At 42.8% G+C, this 22732-nt stretch overlaps 2 protein-coding genes across 2 annotated transcripts in view; one reads left to right on the top strand and one right to left on the bottom strand.

Moving 5' to 3' along the window:
• Window positions 1–1130: 1130 nt before the first annotated feature.
• On the bottom strand, window positions 1131–10169 carry slc17a5 (solute carrier family 17 member 5). The gene is made up of 11 exons (XM_035172509.2): window positions 9971–10169; window positions 8319–8515; window positions 7669–7902; window positions 7360–7447; window positions 7130–7216; window positions 5928–6046; window positions 4709–4870; window positions 4295–4427; window positions 4056–4203; window positions 3624–3714; window positions 1131–3336 (listed from the first exon to the last, which is right to left on the bottom strand). The coding sequence occupies exons 1-11, from the start codon at window positions 10050–10052 to the stop codon at window positions 3196–3198; spliced, it is 1482 nt and encodes a 493-aa protein (XP_035028400.1). The 5' UTR covers window positions 10053–10169; the 3' UTR covers window positions 1131–3195.
• Window positions 10170–11650: 1481 nt separating this feature from the next.
• The window catches only part of arhgef33 (Rho guanine nucleotide exchange factor (GEF) 33), a 12799-nt gene continuing 1717 nt past the window's right edge, over window positions 11651–22732 (top strand). The window contains 15 exon segments of the mRNA XM_047342223.1: window positions 11651–11911; window positions 14562–14605; window positions 16790–16954; window positions 17114–17235; window positions 17409–17557; window positions 18098–18199; window positions 18327–18453; window positions 19576–19708; window positions 20544–20651; window positions 20768–20857; window positions 21096–21244; window positions 21335–21424; window positions 21641–21813; window positions 22155–22615; window positions 22704–22732. The exon segment at window positions 22704–22732 is cut by the window's right edge and continues 196 nt beyond it. Of these exon segments, the coding sequence (XP_047198179.1) occupies window positions 11824–11911; window positions 14562–14605; window positions 16790–16954; window positions 17114–17235; window positions 17409–17557; window positions 18098–18199; window positions 18327–18453; window positions 19576–19708; window positions 20544–20651; window positions 20768–20857; window positions 21096–21244; window positions 21335–21424; window positions 21641–21813; window positions 22155–22615; window positions 22704–22732 (2030 nt within the window). The 5' untranslated portion in view covers window positions 11651–11823.

Below are 22732 nucleotides of genomic sequence, written 5' to 3'. Positions count from 1 at the left end.
ACTGTCAGTATCTCCATGATACTCCTTCAGTGACAGCTCCGTGGTAAACTTTCATCTCACTGGTTAACTTACTCTTGAGCTATTTTGACTTTTTATTATTCTTTAATATTCCATTATATTCTATTCTATCTATATTATTCTCCTGCTCTTGTGTTTTGTGAGCTTCTGGATTCCTCTGAATCAATGAAGTATCTGAATCAAACTTGTCAAAACGTGCAAATATAAGTTTGTTTTTTTCTGATATAACCTTTATTAGAAGTGATATTTTATAAACGCAATTTTTCACTTTCATTTGACACAAAGTGTGAGAAGTAATGTGCAGTGTTTAGTCCCGTAGATCCCACTGGGAGAGTTTCTCTGTTCAGTCTTCGTCAGTTGGAGCTTGAACCCTGACAACCTTCACAGAAGTGAAGCTATCCACAGTTCAACAAGCAGCAGTGATGGATGTCTGTTCTGAACTGGCGCTTTCTGGTCGTACCGTACATTTCATAGCGGACTAGTGAAACGTGTAACACTATAAGTTGTAGTACACGTGTGCGTAGTTAACTCGGCACCTCGTCCAAGAGGCTTCTTCAGGTCTGTTGGTTTCTATTCAGCCTCTGTAGGTCTTATCTCCAAACATACTCAGCTCCAGGTTTCTAACAACGATCCGCCTTCAGTAAGATCACGTCTTTGCAGCCGTAGCTTTTGAGCCTATTTGTCTGTGGAAGTAGAGAAATATATAATAGTGTGATCTGTGAATAAGTTTGATCAACATCAGGGTGAAGAGTGAAAGAGTGGCTGGTTCTCGATGCGTCCAGGGAAGCAGAGTTAAACAATATTTATCTCTTTACTTTAAACGCTTTTACTTCTGTTGCAGACATTTAGTTATTAATGTTAAACCCTTTGTTTTCAATCAAGTGCAATTTACAGTTAGGTTTTGTTCTATATTTCTCTTGAAACGCCCAAACGAGACGTGTGACATCACTGAAAACTCTCCACTCTGACGGGGAGTGGGAACGTTGGTGTTCTTTAACCCAAATGAGAAGTTGTGTAAAGTGTATTTGAAGCAGTAGGTGTGAAAGATGACGTTCCTTTGGCTGAAACCCGGAGACAGTTGCCACATAATGAAATAAAAACCCAACACAACCTGAGATTGAAGCACAGCTGTATATGATGAAGTATTTACAGAACATGACACTGATTTGAGACATTCTGTCTGGAATGTTCCCAGGGTGAAGGTTTACATTGATTTCACTTGGTGTAGTTTATATACAGCATATCATACAAAAAGTCCCTTTACTCTCAACATGAAGGTAAAACTGAAGTAAGAAAACAGCAGTGAACAGAAGGAATCATTAAAACAATAAAACACACACACCTGAACTGTCCGATCCCTTTTAAGATAATGTAATAAGGCACAAGGACATTTCCATCTTGAAATGGGACGATCGTGCTACTTGTCGTCCACGAGGACTAAATGTTTCTCTCTGTGGTCAAAACCTAAAAGGGAGAAAAGCTTGTGGGAAAATGATATTAAACTGGTCAGATAAAGCTGATACAACGTCCATGGTCGCTTCCACATATCCGGTATTAAAAATGATTTTAAAAACACACCGATGTGGTGAATCAAGACGTAAAACATAAACTTTCTCCCTTTCTAGTCCCTGCATGACACAAGATACCTGAGAATTGGCCCAAAATCCTGTGAATGAAACGAGGCTGTGTCCATCAGGAACCTCTTTCTTTCCCTTTTGAATACAGAGGCACCTGCAGCTTAACATCTATTAGTGTTACAGACTGGAAAGGCATGACCAGCACTTCCCATGGGCATTAACTCAGGGCTGCTACCAAAGAGGTTCCTGGGGCACAACCTGAGAATACAACACACACTGTTGTACACATAAAATCCCTTTACTGCCCCGTCTGAGTAAGTAAATACAAAAAAAATGTTAAAAAAGACATGAGGGGAAAAACATCTTGAAGAATCTCAAGTCCAGTTGCCTTCGTATATTACTTTAAAGTATTTTTAAGTAATATACGAAGGCGCTCGTTAAAGACAAAGAGCTTTGAAATAATCTAATGAGGCGTCACTTTAAGGCATTTTCCCCGGAAAGTGTTTGTGCTGTGCAGCCTTCATCTAAAACAAAAAGACCTTATCCACTCTGAGTCCATCTTGTTGGCGATGACACGTTAGTTATTTTAAAGCAAACATTTTTAACCGTTTAAACACTTATGCCAAGTTCAGACTGCACGACTTTCTAAGTCATTGGCTGCAGTTGTCGCTAATTCATCTTGTGACGTGTTGGCAAGACTCTCGAACTGCGTCTTCTGAGAGTTCACACGTAAAGATAAGTGAAGAACCACCGTTTGGCTTCTATCTTCGGCTTTTGGCGGCGAGTTCTAGAATTTGTTGGCGAGTAGAAAATCATGCAGTGTGAACTAGGCATTACTGGCACTTACTTATGGGTTGTAGTGTGGCTAGCTTTTGTGTTACCCCAAACTGTACACGCAAAAGTGTGAGACGTCCTTCTGAAGAGTGTTGACTTTTACTCTGGCAAATAAAACTCAAGAGGGGTAAAAGAGTTCAAGCAGAGCTGCTCTGGAGGCAGAAATAACAACTGAGTGGAATCATTTGAAGTAACAGAAGTGGGATCGTTTGCCTTTCACAGCTTGTTCATCACGATATATTCATCAAGCTTGAACTGTCTAAACTGCACTAGCTGACCTTTCGAGTTGAAGCTGTAATTCACAGCATCATTCCTGTTGACACTGTATATCTCATGTTTTATATTATCCTTGTGTTTATGACCTTTACAGATGTGGATATTTTCATTATCCCCTCTGCTGCTGTGTTGTAGCACGCGTCCCCGTAGTGGGACTAATAAAGGATCATCTTATCTAACTAGTTAATAACAGTGCTGACGCTCGTGCTAAGAAGCCTCGGAGATGAACAGTGTTTCTTTGACTTGGCTCAATTGTTATTTCGTCTCCAGAGCATTTCTGCTGAACTAAAAGTGCAATCTGCTTTTGTCACCGCAGGTTCCTCAGTACCCACGTTCACAGAAAAAAGAATCAAGGCTGTTACTCACGGTTACTGAGCTTTGCGAATTAGCAGCGCCGCCCTACTACCTGTTTAATAAACCTACGATTTGTGATTTGTCCGTCCGAGATTCGTAATCATCAAACGACCAAGTCCGGTGCTCGTCTCCCGCCTCAGTCTCCGTGATGAGGCAGGGACGTGTGGACGGCCCAGGGCTGCACCGTCCCTCGGCCAAACACGGTGTAGAACGACGCTCCGACCAGGTTGATGGATGCAGCGATGTAAAAGACCGTCTGCCATTCTTCTATGGTGTTCTACAGGAGAGGCAGCACAGTACTGGTTAGAACGGAAAAGTAAAAAGTGTAACTGGTGCAACTGGGGATAGAAACTGAGTCACTTTCACGTTGAGTCCAAAGAGTAAAACATTGATCAAAAGTGTATGTTTCGGTAGAGACAGAATTTAAAAGGCTTTTTGGATTATTAACGTCGTCCTGTTTTCCCATTGAGGACATTTAGCCTAAACTTCACCATGTTTAGATGATTTATCATCGAGCTTTGAAACAGTGACGTTTCCAGACAGGTTGTGAGTTTACATTCCTACATTTGTGGTGAGGGCTCTTGCTATGACTGGTCCCACCATGCCAGGGATGGTGGCAAAGGTGTTTGTGATTCCCAGCAGAATTCCAGCATACCTGTGGAGATAAACACACAGATTATTAAATGGGATTAATTCAGCTGCGAAACCAACGGAAGTATTTATTGTCTACGTGTTGACAGGATAGTAAACTGTATAATATCAGCTTTAACACTATACATGTCGTATGTCTACATCTGGAGGAGACAATTTACTAAGTGTTCCTAATGTGTTTTAGAAAGTAGTTCTACACAGATCTGCTTTTAATAACTGAGATTATGCATATAAAGTACATAAAAAAAATGTATTCAATAGCAAGACAAGTCTTTTCACTATGAGTTATTAATTTGAATATTTCTGAAATAATATTCCCAGAGCTTATTTCAGTGAGTTTCTCACGAAGGGGCGATGTCCAGGTGGTTGATGTTGAACCCAGAGGCCGACACTCCACCCAGAGCGGAGGAGATGGTGAGGAAGGTGATCGCCAGGACGTAGTTGCAGCCGGTGTAACCCGCTGCCACCAGGAACACGGCCGGCCCGATCATACCTGCAGAACAACCACTGTGAAAATCTCTTCTCACGTGACGGAGTCAGAGCAACAGAATCCAGGGTTCAGCTGGGACGTTGGTGCTTCTTACCGATGAGGGAGAACACCTTCCTGACGGTGACTGTGGGGGTGCGGCAGGTTTCCCGCAGGTAATCTGCAATCTGCCCACTCAGCACAGCGAACACCGCGCAGCCCAGATAGGGCAGAGCGGAGAGTAAACCATTCTGTGGGGGACGTTGTGTGTTCATTTATTTATTATTAACACATTTCATCAGCAGGTAGAAATCATTATTTATTCTTTGATGCAAAAACAATCTATGATTCAAGTGTTTTTATTTGATCATTCATGTCCCTTGTCTACTACTTTGGTTCCATTCATTATTCTTAGTATTGCACAAAGGACAAAAGATGAACTTTCACATCAGGACTTCACATTACTCTGATTTAGATCAATTCTTTAATAACAATAACACTAGAAAAGAAGCTGTGATCACATTATGTTCACCTGCTGAATGCTGAATCCCAGGATGTCGTTCATGTAGGTGGGCAGCAGGGTGAGGAGGGTGTAGAAGGTCCAGTTGTAGGAGAAGTGAGCCACGACGATGGCCCACAGCGGCCTGGAGGTCACGATGGCTCTCCAGGGGATGTAGCCTGCAGATGTGGACAGCTGGATCACAAGGGAAGAGGAGCACAGGGACCAGGTGGATCAGGAAGTTCTCACTTGAAAACACTTCTGCAAGAACTAATACGTTAATATACTAATTATATACGTTGTGTGAGAAGAGAATCACTTAATTTTGTCCAGCTGTAGAATTAAGTTGCACTGAATGTAAACGTAAATGTTTGACTTTGTTTGACTGAATTAATGGAAACGATCTGCTGCATTACCTGGTGGTTTTATATTTAGTGTTAACTTTTCCTCCCCCTGCTGGACAGAAAAATACTAAATAATCCATGTTTATCAGTGTCTAGAGTCATATTCACAGTCTATAGTAAAGTATAGTGATAAAATAAACTACATAACCTCCATCATTTATCTAACATGTTAAGAACCCATTGTTTTCACACATCACAGAAGCTGGTGGAGAATCGGAGGCTCGACACACGTCGGTTAAAACGTTGAATCCTGCGTCAGTGTGAACATGTAGAGAACTGAAAGCAGCTGATTGTCTTAATGAAACAGATCCATTATAGGTGTTATGAACAGCTGAGGAAGACAGATAAGAGAATACATTTATGCAACACACAAGAGATTATGTAACATTATTATGAGAGGACTGCTGGAGCGGAAACGCCTGAAAGCATCAAACACTGCAGCTCCTGTCTCTGCCACAGACGGAAGCACATCCGAGATCACAACGACAATCTGAGATATAATCTACAATTACACAACAGCAGCTAAATACACACAAATAATCAAATCTAATTTGTCTCTTGTGTAATAATAATATAAATCGAATTAAGTAAACTGCACTGGAACATCTTTATTCAGTTTTCCGATCATGACTCTTTATGAAAAACAGTGTTTGGATACCTGACCAAAAAACTTAAATGATTTCCAGGTTCAGGGATTAAGTCGAATTAACTTCTTACACTGGATGTGTCTATAATTCAGGAAACATCGAGCTTGGGTCGGTTTGTCTCTGGCTCACACGGGTTCGGACAGAAAACCGGACCTGCACCCGGTTCTCAGTTCTTAAATGTTGTCTGGTTTCTGGCGATACCTCGTTCTTGAGTGAGTTGGTGATGTAGAGTCTCTCCCGCTCTGAGATCCGTGGGTGAGTGTTCGGACTGTCGAAGGCGAGAAAAGCCCACAAGATGAACCACACCAGACCGTTAGCACCTGGAGGAACAAAGGACTTCTTAATCTACATGTGAAGCTCGATGGCCTGCGTTGATTAAATCCTCCATCACGTGTCAGCAACACATCAGAAAACACTGGGTTTCTGTTTCCTGAAACTGAACCGAGCAACTTATTACTTCTAATCGAGTCAAACCCACCGAGGATGTAAACTCAACTCGTGACTGGAGGATGTAGAACAGGATGAATGAGGACGTGCCAGTAAAAGACTCTTTCCATTTACCTCTGGAAACAGCACAATGGACTGTTTCAGAAAAGCTTTTTGTAAATTAATGATTGTTATTTATGGTATAATGATGTTAAAGGTCTTCATGATTAATTTACATATATGTATAATTTACAATACTACAATGTACTCTACTACATTTATTTAGGTTTAGCTTTAATACAAAAAACAGTGTTTTAAGTAAACAATACAACACAGGCTCAATCTGCATATCATTTATAATTAATATCATTTTAAATGCAGTACTGCAACTTTTGTGTGTGTGTGTTGAGTGGCTTGAGATGTAGATGGGTTAAATCAGTTCAGACAAGTAAACAAGACTTCTTCAGAGAATCCATCTGTCAGCACATTTCTTTACTAAATCATTATTTCCACAGACGTAAGAGGAACAAAGGTCCAGACGCTGAAACTGCTCGTCTGAAATGTGACACGTTGTCGGTAGAGGAAGGAGAAATGTGCAAAAATGTGTATTGTGTATTTACAATCAGAAAAGGTTAAAAACATAATTTGGAAACTTTTTCTTCATAAATATAGTGTTGTAAGTGTTGCTAAGATGTGAAGTTCTCATTACTTTTAAGTTTAAATCCCTCATTTTGAAAGAACACTATGAAAATTGGGCAAACAACAAAATGTGTCTGGGCCATGTGCTAAGTAACTGAAGGCAGCACTCTACAGTACATTTAAATCAGACGTTATCAGATTGAGGAAGGTTAGTCCATCACTGCTCCTTAGAGAATTACAAAACATCTGCATGTGGTTTATGCAGACATGGTGGATTTCTCCTTCAAAGCAGCTGGCTCATGCCCGACTGGACCTGGACCCCCCCCCAGCAGACTTACCAAACACGTAGAAGACGTAGGTCCAGTCGAGGTAGAAGCAGATTTCACCAGACAGAGGAAGAGATATCACCGTCCCCAGCTGGGCTCCTGAGGATGGAGGAGAACATACAAACAGCTGTGAATCACAGTTTTGTAATTTGTTGTATGAGCTCAAAAAGCATCTGTTTTATATGCATATGAACATTTGTGACTGTATCGCCATTGTTGTCCCACTGTCTGCTTGGTCTTACCAATGTAGGAGATGGTGAGCAGCCGGCTCCTCTCCAGCGGCGGAGCCCACGCTGCCCACATGGTGTACATTGCAGGAAACGTGACTCCCTGAAGAAGAACAAGCACATGAAGGGAAGGAGGACACACGTACGACCAATCATCTGATTATAGGTGGAAACAAACTATCTCTGTATTCATAGGTCTGGCTGTCTTAACAGTTTAATACCAATAATTTTATTAAATAAAGCTAATTTCACATACAGCGACAATACAGCTTATGTTGATGGTACAAACAACAGCTGTGCAGGAATCATTTCCACTTCTCCTACCTCTCCGACCCCCTCCAGCACCCTGACGGCGATGAGATAGCTTGCACCCAAGTCGGCAGCCACAGGGGTGAGCAGTGTAAAAAACACGGTTCCCAGGATTCCGAAGCCCATCAGCCACTTGGGTCCGTAGCGGCCTGCCAGGTAGCCGCCAGGGATCTGAGTCAGGATGTAGCCGTAGAAGAAGGAGCCCAGAATCCAGCCCTGCGTCTCCGAGTCCCAGTCGTACACGCTGGCCTGTCGGGAGCGAGGTTGACAACGATGAAGCACGATCGAAAGTTTGAAAGTTTCTATCTTTTTTTAAAGCCCTTAAATCCTCTAACAGACACAAACCAGAATGTTATTGTCCCCTGGATCATTTTTTCTGAAACTGACAAACTTCTGATTATGACGTCAAGCCTCTTGATTCATTAAACTCTGACATGCTTTGGTTAAACGTGGTCGCAGTGTTACTCATTGTTTTCCAAAAGGTCATTTTAAAGCCCTTCATTGACGCTGCTGCTCAGTTTCCACTAGCGTTGTTGTTTCTGCACGTATGAAGGAAATTCTCTCAAGTGGGATTAAACCATAGCAGCTCTGAGGGAACAGTGACTCATCTTAACCGCTGCTGGTGATAGAATCACATGTTGTGACTCCGTCGCGCTCGCGCTCACCGTGTGGTTGTGTTTGGGCCGTGCAGGGTTGGCATGAGCCGGACACACTGTGCCGCTGTGGTTGGCGTCGGCCTGATGGGTGTTGTTGAGCATGTCCACCATCGCCACGCTGAGGTTCACCCTCAGGGAATAGACCACAAAGAAGCCGTAGGAGGAGAGCAGGGCCAGGCCATAGCGGGAGGAGCAGCACACTGGAGCTGCAGAGAGAGAGAGAGAGATGAGATAACATGTTAGATAATACTGAGCAAGTCTTTAAATTAGATAAAAGGAAACGTGGTTATTTTCAACATCAAAAGCTTTTGGAAATAAATGATTTGTTCGTTATTCAAGCAGAAAAACATTTCTTTTAGTCGTTTCAGTTCTTCACTTGTGTATTTGTCATCTCTTCTCCAGGCTATTTTCATGAGTAACATTTAGTGCCTGAGAAAGTCTGTGGATTTGACATCGTGTGGAACTGCTTGCTGATAAGTCGTTATGTAAAGTTCCCACTGCTGAGCCGACCAGTTTCCTCTTGTCTAACTGCTTCCATCGTACTGTTGACCCTGTGTTCACTTGCATAGGACAAATAAAAACTTGAAACTCATAAAAGATAAAGAGACTCTCCCAGCTCTGTCCCTCAACTCGTGACTGGAGGATGTAAAACAGGATGAACGTGGCCGGTGCCAATAAAAGACTTTTTTTTACATCTTCCTTTGGAAACAGGACAATGAACCGTTCAAGAAAAGCTTTTTGTAAATTAATGATCTATTAATTTATGGTATAATTTGTGTTATGTGTTAAAGTACTTGTACTGTGTTTAAGTACTTTCTTGAGAAAGCATTTAACGCTACTTTAAAAAATCCTTTATGCTCTACTCTGTTACATTTTAGATGGAACTTCCTTCTACTACATACACATACACATATTTAGATTAAGTTATTAAACAAAAAACATATAACTATAATAGTTCAAATTGATCTCCACCTTGAACAACTACCCCACTGAGCACCACTTGTATATTAACACACATATAATTAATTATTAAACAACACAACACTGGCTCAATCTGCACGATAAGCACGTTTACTTGTAATAGTTTAGTGATTCTATTTGCAGAAGATTCTGAATGCATGCATATCATTAGAAATGTGATGTTGCAACTTTTACTTCACTTTTTAAATTGTGAGAAGTTTGCTTCCTCAAAACAGAATTCATCTTAAACTTCTTCAAACTTTTACCACCACGATCCACGATGGACCTTTTGTTGAAGTTATAATATAAAAAGTTTTAATGATTTTCGAGTGTTTTAATGTGAGTTTGTTTTCCCTGCAACACAACCAGTTGTGTTACTCTTAATTCACTGGATGAGTTGTGCTTTTTATTTTAAATGAATTTCCTTGAATCTCCCTGTGTTCATTGTTATTGTAGATAAACACAGTGGCTCTTCTCAGTCAGTGCTCGTGTTGTGTTGTTGTTGTTGTTGTTATTGTTGTTGTTGTTGTTATTGTGTTGTTGTCATGAACGTCTCTCTGTGTAAACCCACGGCTGCTGGAAGTTGAACTAGTTCTTCTCGATGACACGTTAGAAACAGCGCAGGGTTGAAACATATGTTTACGAAGCTACATGCTACATATGAGGGTTAGCACCAGAGCTGAGGAGCTAGCGGTTCTTACCTCTGTGCACTTTGTCCTCGTGTCCCCGGTGGAGCAGCGGGGTGTCCTGCTCGTCCTCCACGTCCGAGCTGAACCGAGACATGTTGCACTGAGGGTTTGAATCCCTGAGATCTACAGGGACCACACACACTGAGCACCCGGAGCTAACAACAGCTAACAGCTAACAGCTAACTGCTAGCCCCTCCCTCCTGTCAGCTGAGCGCACCACCTGCCCACTGACGTCACACCATACCGGAAATACATCCTGGATTAAAACCCTGGTTCAGACAAGGAAATAATCAAATATTAATAATAATCAACATTGATAATAAAGGATTATGTTAATAATACATATTAATAATAAAGTATCATGTCAATATTCGATATGAATAATAAAGTCTTAATGTAGAAATCAATATGAATAATACATTATTAAGATAATAATCAATATTAATCATAAAAACACATATTTTAATGTTATTCATGAGATGCTGAAGGTGAATTAGTTGTTCATACTTTACTGGTAAAAGTAGAAAATACCAATAAAACTATCAAAAAGTATTTAAGCAATATTAATTAAAGTTATTGTATTTAAAAGTGACAGTTGGCTACAGCAGTGTCACAAAGAGTTTGTCTTTCATACACACGGGTAGATTCAAAGACTACACAGACGGAAGAACAAGGACAAGTTCAAAACTGAAAATGAAAATGTACGCAAAAGATTAAAAAGAGCAGAATAAAAAAGATAAAATACATTAATGGTATGAACTTATCAAATATCTTAGTTAAAGACACTTGTGGAAAGACCATAAACTTTATTAGAAATCAGCATTAATAATAAGAAAAAACAAATACCACAAGAACTTTAAGAAAACAAACAAAGTTTTTCACGTACAAATTTAAAGAAACATTTTTTCAGCATTATTTACTCTGCACATAAACACTGATAGTGATCTGACTGTCAAAGTATAAATATGTATATAACAGAAGATGAATAACACTTGATCTTTTAAACTTTTTAAGAAGTCTTGTTTTGTTTTTGTGCGGCGACGAACGGGCAGTTCATTGTCCTCATATACACTCACATGTAACCACAGAGTTACATGATGCTTAGCCGTTTGTCTTCAGGCTTTGGACAGAGGACACAAAGAGACGGAGACACAGGAGGAGCAGACAGACAGATTTCCAGTTTCCCAGACACTTCTGAGCCACAACTGTTTGTCTGACTTCACAAATAATGTTTAAATGTTCTTAAAAGTCATCCAGCGTGACGGCCAGTGAGCATTTGGTTGTGTTGTTGGAGTTGTGAGTAAATGTCCTTCTCCTGGAGAATCCCATGTCCAGAGGGTGTTTGAGCTGCTGACCCGTTGACCTCTGACGTCCACTTGAAGAGACGCCATAGAAAAGAAGGACACACATGGGGATCACAGTGTGTGTCCTTGCAGTGAAGAGGCTGATTTATCCGTCCTCACACTGCTGACCTTTTGAACGACAGCTCAAGTAAGAAGTGCAGATACCTGCTCAGCGACAACGTGAACAGGAGCATTGAATTCATTTCCCCCTGATCAGAGCTGCTGTGTCCATCACTTCATCGCCCGCCTGTCACGCCTCCTTCAATCTAATGAGTTAGCAACAGTATGTGACTGCATGATGAACAAACGTCTCTCTCTCCCCCCCCCCCTGATCTTCCTCTTGTGTCCCTCAACTCTGCGAAGACAAGGCTCTGTTTGTGCGGAGAGGAAATCATAGGACTCACATGCTTCGGAGGAGAGAAAGTCAGTGATCACAGCAAAGGACAGGGTTGTTCAGAGGAGGGGAAGGCGGCGAAGGAGGAGCAGGCCGGAGTCTTCCTGAGCGGGACAAGGACGTCAGACATGGACAGCAGGGAACGGGATTGGACCAGAGCGGACTTAAACATGGAAAATGGAAAAACAGAAGAAATGACGGAGGGCGTGTCAGAAGGTAAAACAGGTGCCACACAACTTTTGGGCAGTTCTGTGATTTTCTGGAACTGCAACTGTTAATTATAGTCGTAGCTAATTCATTTGTCTCTTCCATTAATTGATTAATTTGCCGATTGGTTGTGAGCCACACCGTCGCTCTCATGCTGGTAAAGACTTAATGGATTTTCTGTTAACCAGTGGCCCACTGGGATTTGTCCCAGTATGACTAGTCGAGCATTATCCAGGAGGTGAGTCATGGAACATCAGGTGACGACGCACCAAAGCCGTCACCTCATCCAACATTGCTCTGTTTAATTCTTCTGAAAAGATCAAATTCACAGCAACAGCTCATCAAATTCCGTAGATTGATGATAACGCGCTGATCCTCGGCTACAATCACGAGTATTTCCTTATTTCTAAATCCGATCGGATAATATAATTTGATTAGTTCATCCACTGCATAATCACGCTGCCATAGTGTCGTGTCCTCCTCATAAGTTCATCCTGTTGGGTTGTTTGAACTTCTCCTTCAAGGTGTTGTAGCACAACACGAGTCAACAGCTCACAGGACTCGTTATCATGACACATCTGGATCTTTCCATTTTCAGTGATGGAGCCGGAGAGCAGGAGAAAAACATGCATCAGAAAATAAAGTCTGACTGATGCTGAATTATGTGGCTGATAATGAAATTGATATTTGAGGAGTTGTGGACAAACGGATCTTTTTCACATCAGACATTTTGACTCACACAATCATGAACAGTGACGGTGAGTCAATGAGCGAATACGACCCTGGAACCAGCTCCACTAAATTAAATCCGTGGTTTTCTGGCTCTGAAAAGAGAAAATGTCTTGTTTTACTTTAAAGCAACACCAGGTAACTTTTACTGAGCAGCAGCGCCCCCTGCAGTCACAGGTGATGGGTTCATTATTTTGGGCTCTGTGTTGATTAAGTGGTTTTCAGGTGGAGACGATCATGGGTAACATCAACTTTGGGGTGGATGTTACCCATGATCCTCTGCTTCCTGAACCAGAGGAGCTGCTGCTGGAACAAATCCACCAAACTGTTCAGAACTCTTCATATTTTAACAGTTTCCTGCTGAATATTGGAGATAAACTCTGGTTTTTAATAACTTCAGAGTGTTTTTAACTGATCTCAGTTCAGCTTCACTCTTCACCTGGAGCTGATTGTGACAGTTGAAGCTGACTCTCAGTCAGTTCTTCTCACAGGAGATGGAACCCACTCAGCAGAGTCACAGAGAACAGACGCTCAGGGAGTGAAGGAGGAAACTTTCTCCACGTTAGAAATCTGTGGAACATCAGACTACTTTTAATGAAGCTGCTGATTTATGGTAAACAATTGTTGGCATCTCGTATAACAAATGTTACCTAGCAGTGAACATATACCTGATCAATACGCCGGTCGAGTCGTCATCAGTGTCCTGCCTCTAGTTTCCCTCTCTGTCTGATCGTCTGACGTCTCTCTGGCTCCGTGGCTCTCGGCCTGTAACAACTGAGGCCAACAGCACAAACCAAAGTCGTCAGAGGAAATTTGTCAAACCGTCGTGTCCTGCAGACGGAAGAAAGACTCCTTTGTCTGTTCCTTCCTTTGCTCTCTCACAGTTTGGAAATGTTGCACAGCACAGACGTGGCACATTGTGTCTAGCGTGCCTTGTTAATTATGCATGATAATATATGTTGATAAGCCACATATTTCCGAGGACCCCTTTTTATATAAAGTCTGTGGAGGGACCCTCGTCAACCTTGACAGCAGCTTTCCAGCGACATTTCCACACAATAAACAGCAGCTTTGTGCTTTAACACAACCAGTTAACTGTGAAGAAACATCATAAATCTTGTAAATCCTCGCGGAGCACTTTCCCTCCAACACTCCGACCATTTCATAAACTTGAGCAGCAACACGCTCCTGCAGCTACAGAGAATACGTGAGTCCGTCAGGCGACGCTTCCCCGAGCTGCTGTTCACAGGGAACAGGGAACAGGACGTTCACGGACCTGCAGTTACCACAACGCCACAGGAGAACTGATGTACGAGCAGAGGAGATGGTGCGTGTGGTTGCAGGCTGTTTTTCTGATGCTACACATGGTGTTTCTGAGAAGAAGCGTGGAGCACTTTCACATGACTGCTCAACAACCTCACAGTCCACCCCCTTGACTTCTGTGGCATAAAATATTTGTCATGAGCTCTGCTGCAAATGTGTTTATCTCAGACACACGCCAGCCACCGCAGACTTATTACTCTGCCCTCATAAAAAAAACATGAACAACAGCGAATCCAAAAAGACAAGATTTAATTGCAAAGCCTGTATTGTGTATTGTTGGTGTGAGTGTATTTTAATATATATACTGCGGCTGATGAGATTAGATTAATACCTTGTTGAGATGAGATACTAAAGAGCAAGTGAAAGTAGAAAATAGAATAAGCAATAAAATGTAATTAAATAAAACATGAAATGTGATAAGTACATAATAAACACATTTTATTACAGTACGAATAGAGAAAGAACGATAAAGTGCAGTGGCACAGGACAATTGCATGGTAAGCATTACATTGCACTGTGTTATTAAAAATAGAATAAATCAAGGTTTTCATTAAAGTGAATTATTGTCTACGTGGGGGTGTAACTGAGCTCTGTTTGTTTTTTGTAGATAAAGACGAGACTGTGGAGGAGCCGAACCTGGAGATCGCTCAGGTGACCGTCACTTTACCAGGATGACTTTTCTTTACTGTTAATACTTTAATACTTAATCCAACACGTCTCCTGTCAGTCAAACCCTGCAGCAGTCAGGGTCAGAAGTCACCGAGAGGTCAAAGGTCAGGTCATGTGACCAGCTGTCCGGTCTGTACAGACGACTGATGACCAGCGGCCGACATGCACGACTTTAAAGATCAGACCGACTGCACCTCAGGCGTTTTACATAATAACATGGGGGGGATTGATGATGTCGTATCCTGAAGCTAAAACATTATAATACAAGACTGTTGATTCAAAATAGAAATGTATTCAGATGTTTCTGAAGAATACAAAGCACTGTGGGAACGAAACCACTTAATTGTAATAATAATAATAATTCAACCCACAAGTAAAAACACATAGAAATAAAAACATTTATAAAAATAAAAACACAGTCATAGAAATTCAAGCATGACCACCCATACAAATAATTGCAAGAACTAGAATCAGGTAAAATCATGATATCCGATAAAAATTTAAAAATAAATCCAAAGCCAAATAGTTTCAGCCAATGCAGACTGGAAATCAGTTTAGAGGACAGAAGAGAACATGTAGCATCGAAGCTCCTCCTCTCATCATTGTGCGTTTTGTGTGAGACATGTCTCATGAGGACTAGTTTCACGTCTCATGGGTCTCATGACGTTTGATCACAACAGGACATGAGACTGACGCAGTACGAACAAATGCTTCAGGATCCCTGCGTGAGGTTTTTCAGGTCAAAGCATCAAACCGATGTGTTTTTGATGCAGGATTCACTGAACGTGAGCCGAGGACTCTGATCCCAGTTCAACCAGTTCAACCCACTGGCTGTCGTAGCAGGAAAAACCTCTCAGAAAAGAAACGTGACAGTTTTCAGATCGTGTTCTGAATGTGTCTTATTATTATAAATGTGTCTCTCGTATTAACCACACAACACTTTGTCCTCATGAACTGTCTCATTCAAAAGAAACCACTACATTGGCTAAATCTGTATCCAACATAATAACATAACGATGTTATGATTTGTTATTGATATCCATAAAGAATTAACCATGTAGTGGATCTGCAGCCCCGAGGTGCGCAGACGTACAGTAACACCGTCGAGCGCTGATAGCATCGGAGAGGAGGCAGAGCAGGAGGCGAACAGGACAGACGCTCCATTCAGTCGGCTGCCTGATGCCTTTCACATGACTGAGAGACCCAGAGAGGGAGAGAGGGAGAGAGAGAGAGAGGAAGAGAGGAAGAGAGGAAGAGAGGGAGAGAGGGAGAGAGGAAGAGAGGAAGAGAGAGAGAGAGAGGGAGAGAGAGGAAGAGAGGAAGAGAGGGAGAGAGGGAGAGAGGGAGAGAGGGAGGGAGGGAGAGAGGGAGAGAGGAGAGAGAGGAAGAGAGGAAGAGAGGAAGAGAGGAAGAGAGATGGAGGAAGAGAGGAAGAGAGATGGAGGAAGATAGGGGGAGCCGCTTAACCCATCATGTTATGTTCCCATGAGCTGATTCAGTTATCCCTGTAGAATAAATTCAATCAGCTCATATGAATGCGAACACCCAGGATGGGAACGGCAGAGGGACGGGTGGTGGATGAAGAATGCAGCGCTTATTGATTATTAGGGAGAAGATGAAGAAGATGAAGAAGATGATAATGGCAGTGGTGAAGGGAGCACAGATACATATTTTCCTCAGAGAACAGTCGCCTCATCGAGTCGCTTTTAAATTCATTAGATCTGTACATTTGATATGTATCTGGTCAAGAGAAATAAACTTAACATAGTTTTATATAGCAACACAAAATATGTAAAATAAGAGGGTCACAGTTTAACAACAAAAACAAATCATTTAATTTGACTTTTGCAAATAAGATATTTGCAATTATAATAAAAGTAGGTGACCAAAAATAAATATAATATCACTATTGTGAATTATCCCCTGAATAGTTTATTAAAATGCAGAATTTTTAATGTTAAATAAACATAATAGAATAAACAATCTGATTTGAAGTACTTGTAAAAGCTGATCGGCTCCGGCTCCTCATGACGCTCAAAGGATTCACAGAACAGATGATGGAGGGAGACTGAACTTCTCTTATGCACATCTCCTCCTCTGATCTGAGGCCAGCGTCACAGTCCCAAACGTGCGATGAAAACATGACGTGTTGGTCTTGTGATGCAGCTGCAGGGCCTGGTGGCCGAGCTGCGCGAGGGGCTCCACGCCGCTCTGACGGAGCTGCATGACCTGCACCAGAGGGACCACGGCCTGGAGGAGAAGCTGCAGGCGCATCAGACCGACGTGGACGACAAGATCATGGGCCTGAAGAACTCACTCAACACTTTCAAGGTGATGAAGACCATGAACGTACAGAGATGTATTTGACCACATGATGCCTCTGCTCTGGATCCCAGAGGATTTCCCTCCTAATGAGTTTCACTTACGTCATGAAAAAGCAAAACATGACGTTACACTAACGCAGTTCCTCGTAATCCGATGTATTTGCAGGAGGAGCTGAATGTGGCTCTGTTCCACATTAAGGACGTTTCCGGCCGACAGAGGGAGGTTCAGAAGAAGATGGAACAGCTGCAGACGGAGAACAGCGGTGACATCATTTCCGTTCCACACAGGTAAGAGTTAGTATCTGTCACTCTTCACTTTTACTTTCTGTTCATTTGATGAAGTACAATAATCAATACAGTGTCTAGTGATACTGTTTAAATGCCCTTGAGCAAGGTGCAGTTTTGTTATGTAACTTTGTAAATCTGTGTTGTCCTCTTGTTCTGTTCTTTCCACTCTGCAGAAAGAGCTCAAAGGCAGATGTGCTCACGGGGGACGAACACATCTGTGTGTCCGGCCAATCAGAGCTCAGCGTTTTCCAACACTTCTTTTCCAGCCTGCCACATGGTGGGTCGTCCCAGAGGAGCAACACGTCCACACAGGAGTGAGTGTGTGTGTGAGGGAGGGTGTGTGTGTGTGTGTGTGTGTGTGTGTGTGTGTGTGTGTGTGTGTGTGTCTGTGTGTGTGTGTGTGTCTCTAACACTTTACTTTAAATACACATATTTAAAGTTTTTATGCAGTAACATTAATGTTTCTTAATATGCAGTATTTGTCGGCAATTAAATAAATTAAATACTATATATTATATTATACTTACAAATACGTTTTATGCAACTGTGGTACTATGCTATCGTTCATTGTGTATTTATACGTCAGCCTCCTTATAGTTGTTGACAAACATTAACTTACGACTATATTATATTTCTTTTATAAACCATGAATTAAATAATTATACACTGGTTGTAAATAATAAACATCTAAAGTAAAGTGTGGTCATAGTTTCAAGTCTACACTGTAAAACTAAAGGATAGGGAGGTGAAGTGAGGGAGAGACATACTCACCTGTGTGTGTGTGTGTGTGTGTGTGTGTGTGTGTGTGTGTGTGTGTGTGTGTGTGTGTGTGTGTGTGTGTGTGTGTGTGTGTGTGTTGCAGCCTTTGAGCAGGAGGCGCAGCTGCAGAGAGGTTGTCCATCATGGGGAGAGAGGAAGACGAGCAGAGACGACACAGACGCCCTCACCAGTCCCACTGAACCCAGTAGGATATATATTACAGATGTGGAGACAGATTATATTTATATATATATATATCTACACAGTATATGACAGATGTGTGATGCTGTTGCAGTTTGAGATGAAACCTGTGTGTGTCCCTGTGTGAGCAGATAAGAGGCAGAGAGCCGCTCTGGAGCTGCTGGAGTCAGAGAGAGTCTACGTCTCCCACTTGTCTCTGTTACTGAAGGCCAACATCTCCTTCAACGGGTCGGAGCCCATCGCCCCCAAGGACAAGCGGTGAGACCACACTGTATCTTGTATCTTGTCCAAAGATCCCTCGGAGCGCAGACTGAATGTGACAGGGATCGAACCACCGACCTTCTGGTTAGTGGACGAGCCGTGGAGACACAGAATCAGAAGCAGACATCAACGACTTTATCTGACGTAGAAAAGTTATCGAATGCTTTGAGCCAGGAACTCAACAAATATCACAGACTACAATTGTTTTACCCACAAACACACAAACACACACAGACACACACAGTATTTATTCCAGGAGCGGCTGCTGATCTAATTTGAGAGCTGACAGCGAGAGCGGAGCAGGAAATGAACAAATCAAATTCCAGCAGGTTATAAACACCAGTGAGACAGAGAGGATGCTCTGTTGAACCCACTGTAATGTGATCACCGCTCAGCTCCAGCACCACGTGGTCACGACGACCTGACGCACACACGGAAAGGTACAACTGGGTCGAATGGTATTTGCAAATGATTGCATTTGTTTAAACTCGATTTAGCCGCTGCCAGATGTTTGTCACATACGATGGCACAGTGATTAGTCAGAGGGTTTAACACGGAACACGAACACGGAGCCGAGGTTGTTTGAGTTTACTTCCACACGCCAGGCGGCTGCGAGAGCGGAAAATGAATCTTTTACTTTTTATTTTTCCACGGCAATGTCACATTAAAACCAAGTAATTATAAATGTATTTAAACAATTAGAAAACTGCTATATTAAATGAAAAAGTGGAGAAAAATACACAACATCAAGTCTCCAAAAACATGCTTTTTCTCATTTGGTGTCTTGGGTGATTTTTCTACAAAGGAAGAACATGTTTAATTCATAATTATCCTTGTGTGTTTTCACTTGTTCTTTGTTTATACAATAAAGCAGAGACTGTACAAAAATGAAGTCAGCTGTCAATCAAGACATTCATATCCAATTAAGACCAAACTAATCAAACTTAACTGGGAAAAGTTTATTTGGCACATACTTTGATTCGGACCTATACTGCCACCAGCCATCAGGGGGCGATCAACATGACTTGGCTTCACTTTCACGTCGTCCATCTTTACAAACGATCTCTGCAGTTAAGTAAATATTCTGTGAAATGATTCTCCTCCCTTTCTTGTCTCTAGTCCGTTTCCCAGCTCCCTGAGGTTTCTCATCCAGCAGCATCTGGAGCTGCTCCACACTCTCCAGGAACGAGTGCTGAAGTGCCAGTGGCAAGGCATCATGGGGGATGTGTTCATGAGGCTGACCAGCACGGAGGTACACACAGAGTCACACTGCGTCATGAAATGTGTAACAACCACGAGAGAGAACAAGTCTTACTGGTGTTTTTCCATTTTACCACCATCTTTAACATTTTCTAACGTAGTCTTATATCATATTTTTCAACAAGACATGAAAGCCCTGAACCTGCGTCCTCCTCGATTCATAAATCCAAAGCTCTCCGTGCTGTTCCAGGACTGTTCATGTGAACGGGTCACAGGGGGCGGCCTCGTGACTCTCCATTTATAATGAATCAGAATCACATTGGCAGCCGTGACGGACATTAGATGAAATGTCAAATTCCTGTGCAAGAAAGAAAGAAAGTGAACTCAGTCAGTATTATCAACTGACAAAGAAAACTTTATCCAACACTGCAAGTGCGGTAACAATATTCTTGACCAATGTGAATATTTAAGGAAATAAAAAGCTTTTCCTGAATGTCACAAAGGTTTTACTGTGATATCGAGTGCTGCTGCTGAAAGCCTCAAGCCGACACAATACACAGGAACTAACGAGAATATCGTGTTAAAGCCAACGTGTCGCTGATCAGCTGTTACTGACTCAGAGGAAATGCAGTAATTAGTAAGAACAGCTATTTAAAAAGATAACAGCAGAACGTTATCACTCACTGGGTGAAAGACAGATAAAGCTCAGTGTTTTTACAATATTTCTATCAAAGGATGTCAAGTAAATTGTTTAGTTTTAACTTGAGTAGCAGCTGGAAGTTGAGTTAAAGCTCGTTTCTCTGTCAGTAAACAGAGGAGGAGGAAGACGTGTGTGGATGATGATGCATGAACACACGTAAACACACGTCTCTGTGTTTCCTCTGCAGAGCGACTTCTTGGATTTCTACGTGTCCTACCTGAAGGAGCTCCCAGACTGTTTGACCGTCGTCACCATGCTCGCATCCAGCTCCATGAAATCTTCTGCCCTGCTGGAGGTAAAACCAGAGAGAGTGACACAAGTCAGGACAAGTCAGGAAAGATGTGATCATGATGATCATTTTATTGTGTTGCTGTATTTTAGCTTTATTCTAACCGGCCCTGCTCCTTTCAGAGCGACATAATGGGTGACGAATCCAAACCCTCCCTCCACACTCTGCTCCTCCAGCCGGTTCAGAGGATCCCAGAGTACCTGCTGCTGCAGGTGGGATACAACACACACACACACACACACACACACACACACACACACACACACACACACACACACACACACACACACACACACACACACACACATTGTATTTGTTCTTCTCTGATCCAGATTGAATCTTTCCACCAAGTGTCGTTTGTAGTTGTTTTTGTATAATCATGCTTACTGTGTGTGTGTGTGTGTCTCTCTGTGTGTGTGTGTCTGTGTGTGTGTGTCTGTGTGTGTGCAGGGGCTGCTGAGGCAGACTGATGCTGAGCACCCAGACTACTACCTGCTGCTGGTGAGCATCCAGCAGTTCCGGACCTTCACCGCTCAGTACCACCACCTGCTCCAGCACAACCAGGAGCTGCTGCTGCTCAACCGCGAGGAGGTGAAGAGGTCAGAGTTACAGTAGCTTCATCACACGCCTGCTTCAGAGGCAACACCAGACGTTGAACCCTGAGCGTTTGCACCTTGTGCCCCCTGCAGGTCGACCATGAAACAGCTGTTGATGACAGTAGAGAGTGGAATTAAAAACAACAACATGGGCTCGCCGTACCCCTGCAGCAGCGCCATGCTGTGAGTATTCATCCTGCAGATCAGCTGCTCCTCCAGGACTCGATCTGTGCTTTGAAACTTATCAATGTGGCCACTTGGGGGCAGAAAAACTACCTGACAGACACAGATCTCTAAATTATTACTGCTTCTATGTTTTTGAATCCCATACATCAACTGGGTCTCCACTCGTCTTTACATTCTGAATCTGCTTGATTGTGAATCTTCTCTCCGGAGCAGAGAACATGCGAACCAGGTGAAGCACAGCAAACAGCGCCTCCTGGAGCAGATGCAGTCCCACCGTTTCCAGGACTGGGATCGGGACCCCGACTCTCACTGTTACGACTCGGAGTGGCCGTCCCAGCTCCCGTTCTTCAACCCTGGCCTGGACTCACGGAACCACAAGCCCACGGGTCTGTTGACGATTAGAACACAAGCTTCCTGTTGTGGGTTCTGTTGGATTAAAATACATTTAGCAAATCTTGCATCAGTATGTTTGAAAATAAATGTATTTCAGAAATCAGTGTAAAATAGGATTTGTCTTTAAATCTTTCTTTTATCTTCCATCAGACGAATAGTTCCAATAACAAATGAGTGAGACACTTTATGAAATTGTGTGTTTTTATTCTACCCCTCAATGATATCAAGCTTTTCACGCCTTCACACAACAACCCACTTACACCCTTTGTAATTGTGTTGCTTTTGGAACAATCGCACCTTCAGGGACTCAGTCAACCAACTTTTGGCCTTTCAGGTCTCGGCAGTATCCCAGAGAGCGAGTCGACTGAGCGCTCCATGTCGTGTCAGCATCATCTTCCCTCCAGACCTGCAGACTTCCGTCAGGTTCAACCCGGCTCTGCTCTGGCCGATGCTCTCGGGGAGTTCCTCCTGCCTCCAGACCCCCCGGGGATGGAGAGCCTCTACGAAGAGGACGGCAGGTCCCTCCACGACGTCTCTATGTTCGACCAGTGCTCGTCGGCCTCCTCGGATTCCTCCATCGACATCGCCTTCGTGAGGTGCCCCAAAGCCCCCGCAGCCTCACACCATGCGATGGCAGCGAACGTGTCGACGTCCCGAGATGTCTTCGGCAACGGCGGAAGCCACGGCAACGGTTTCGGCAAACTGCCCAACCGAGGGTGCGTGTCTCCAGATGAGGCCGTGATGATGCGCCGCCATCAGCATCGCCCCCTTCAGGCCAGCCAGCGTAAGAGCAAGGTGAGCTTTCTTTGTGGTTATAGCTATTTGCGAATACATAACGTCTACATGTGTGAAAGTCACAAAGTACCTCCTCCCTACGGTCTAGTCCCTGAACGGCCTGCAGATGGACAACAC

Source organism: Hippoglossus stenolepis, chromosome 12 (genome assembly GCF_022539355.2).
Source record: "Hippoglossus stenolepis isolate QCI-W04-F060 chromosome 12, HSTE1.2, whole genome shotgun sequence".
Classification (NCBI taxonomy): domain Eukaryota; kingdom Metazoa; phylum Chordata; class Actinopteri; order Pleuronectiformes; family Pleuronectidae; genus Hippoglossus; species Hippoglossus stenolepis.
This window is presented reverse-complemented; position numbering and strand designations above follow the sequence as displayed.

Coding starts and splice junctions, on each gene's coding strand:
- slc17a5 (XM_035172509.2), bottom strand. CDS start 10,052: ATGTCTCGGTTCAGCTCGGACGTGGAGGACGAGCAGGACACCCCGCTG. Junction 7,448..7,668: donor TGCTGGAGGGGGTCGGAGAG/GTAGGAGAAGTG, acceptor GTTCTTCTTCAG/GGAGTCACGTTTCCTGCAAT. Junction 4,428..4,708: donor TGGGATTCAGCATTCAGCAG/GTGAACATAATG, acceptor CGTCCCCCACAG/AATGGTTTACTCTCCGCTCT.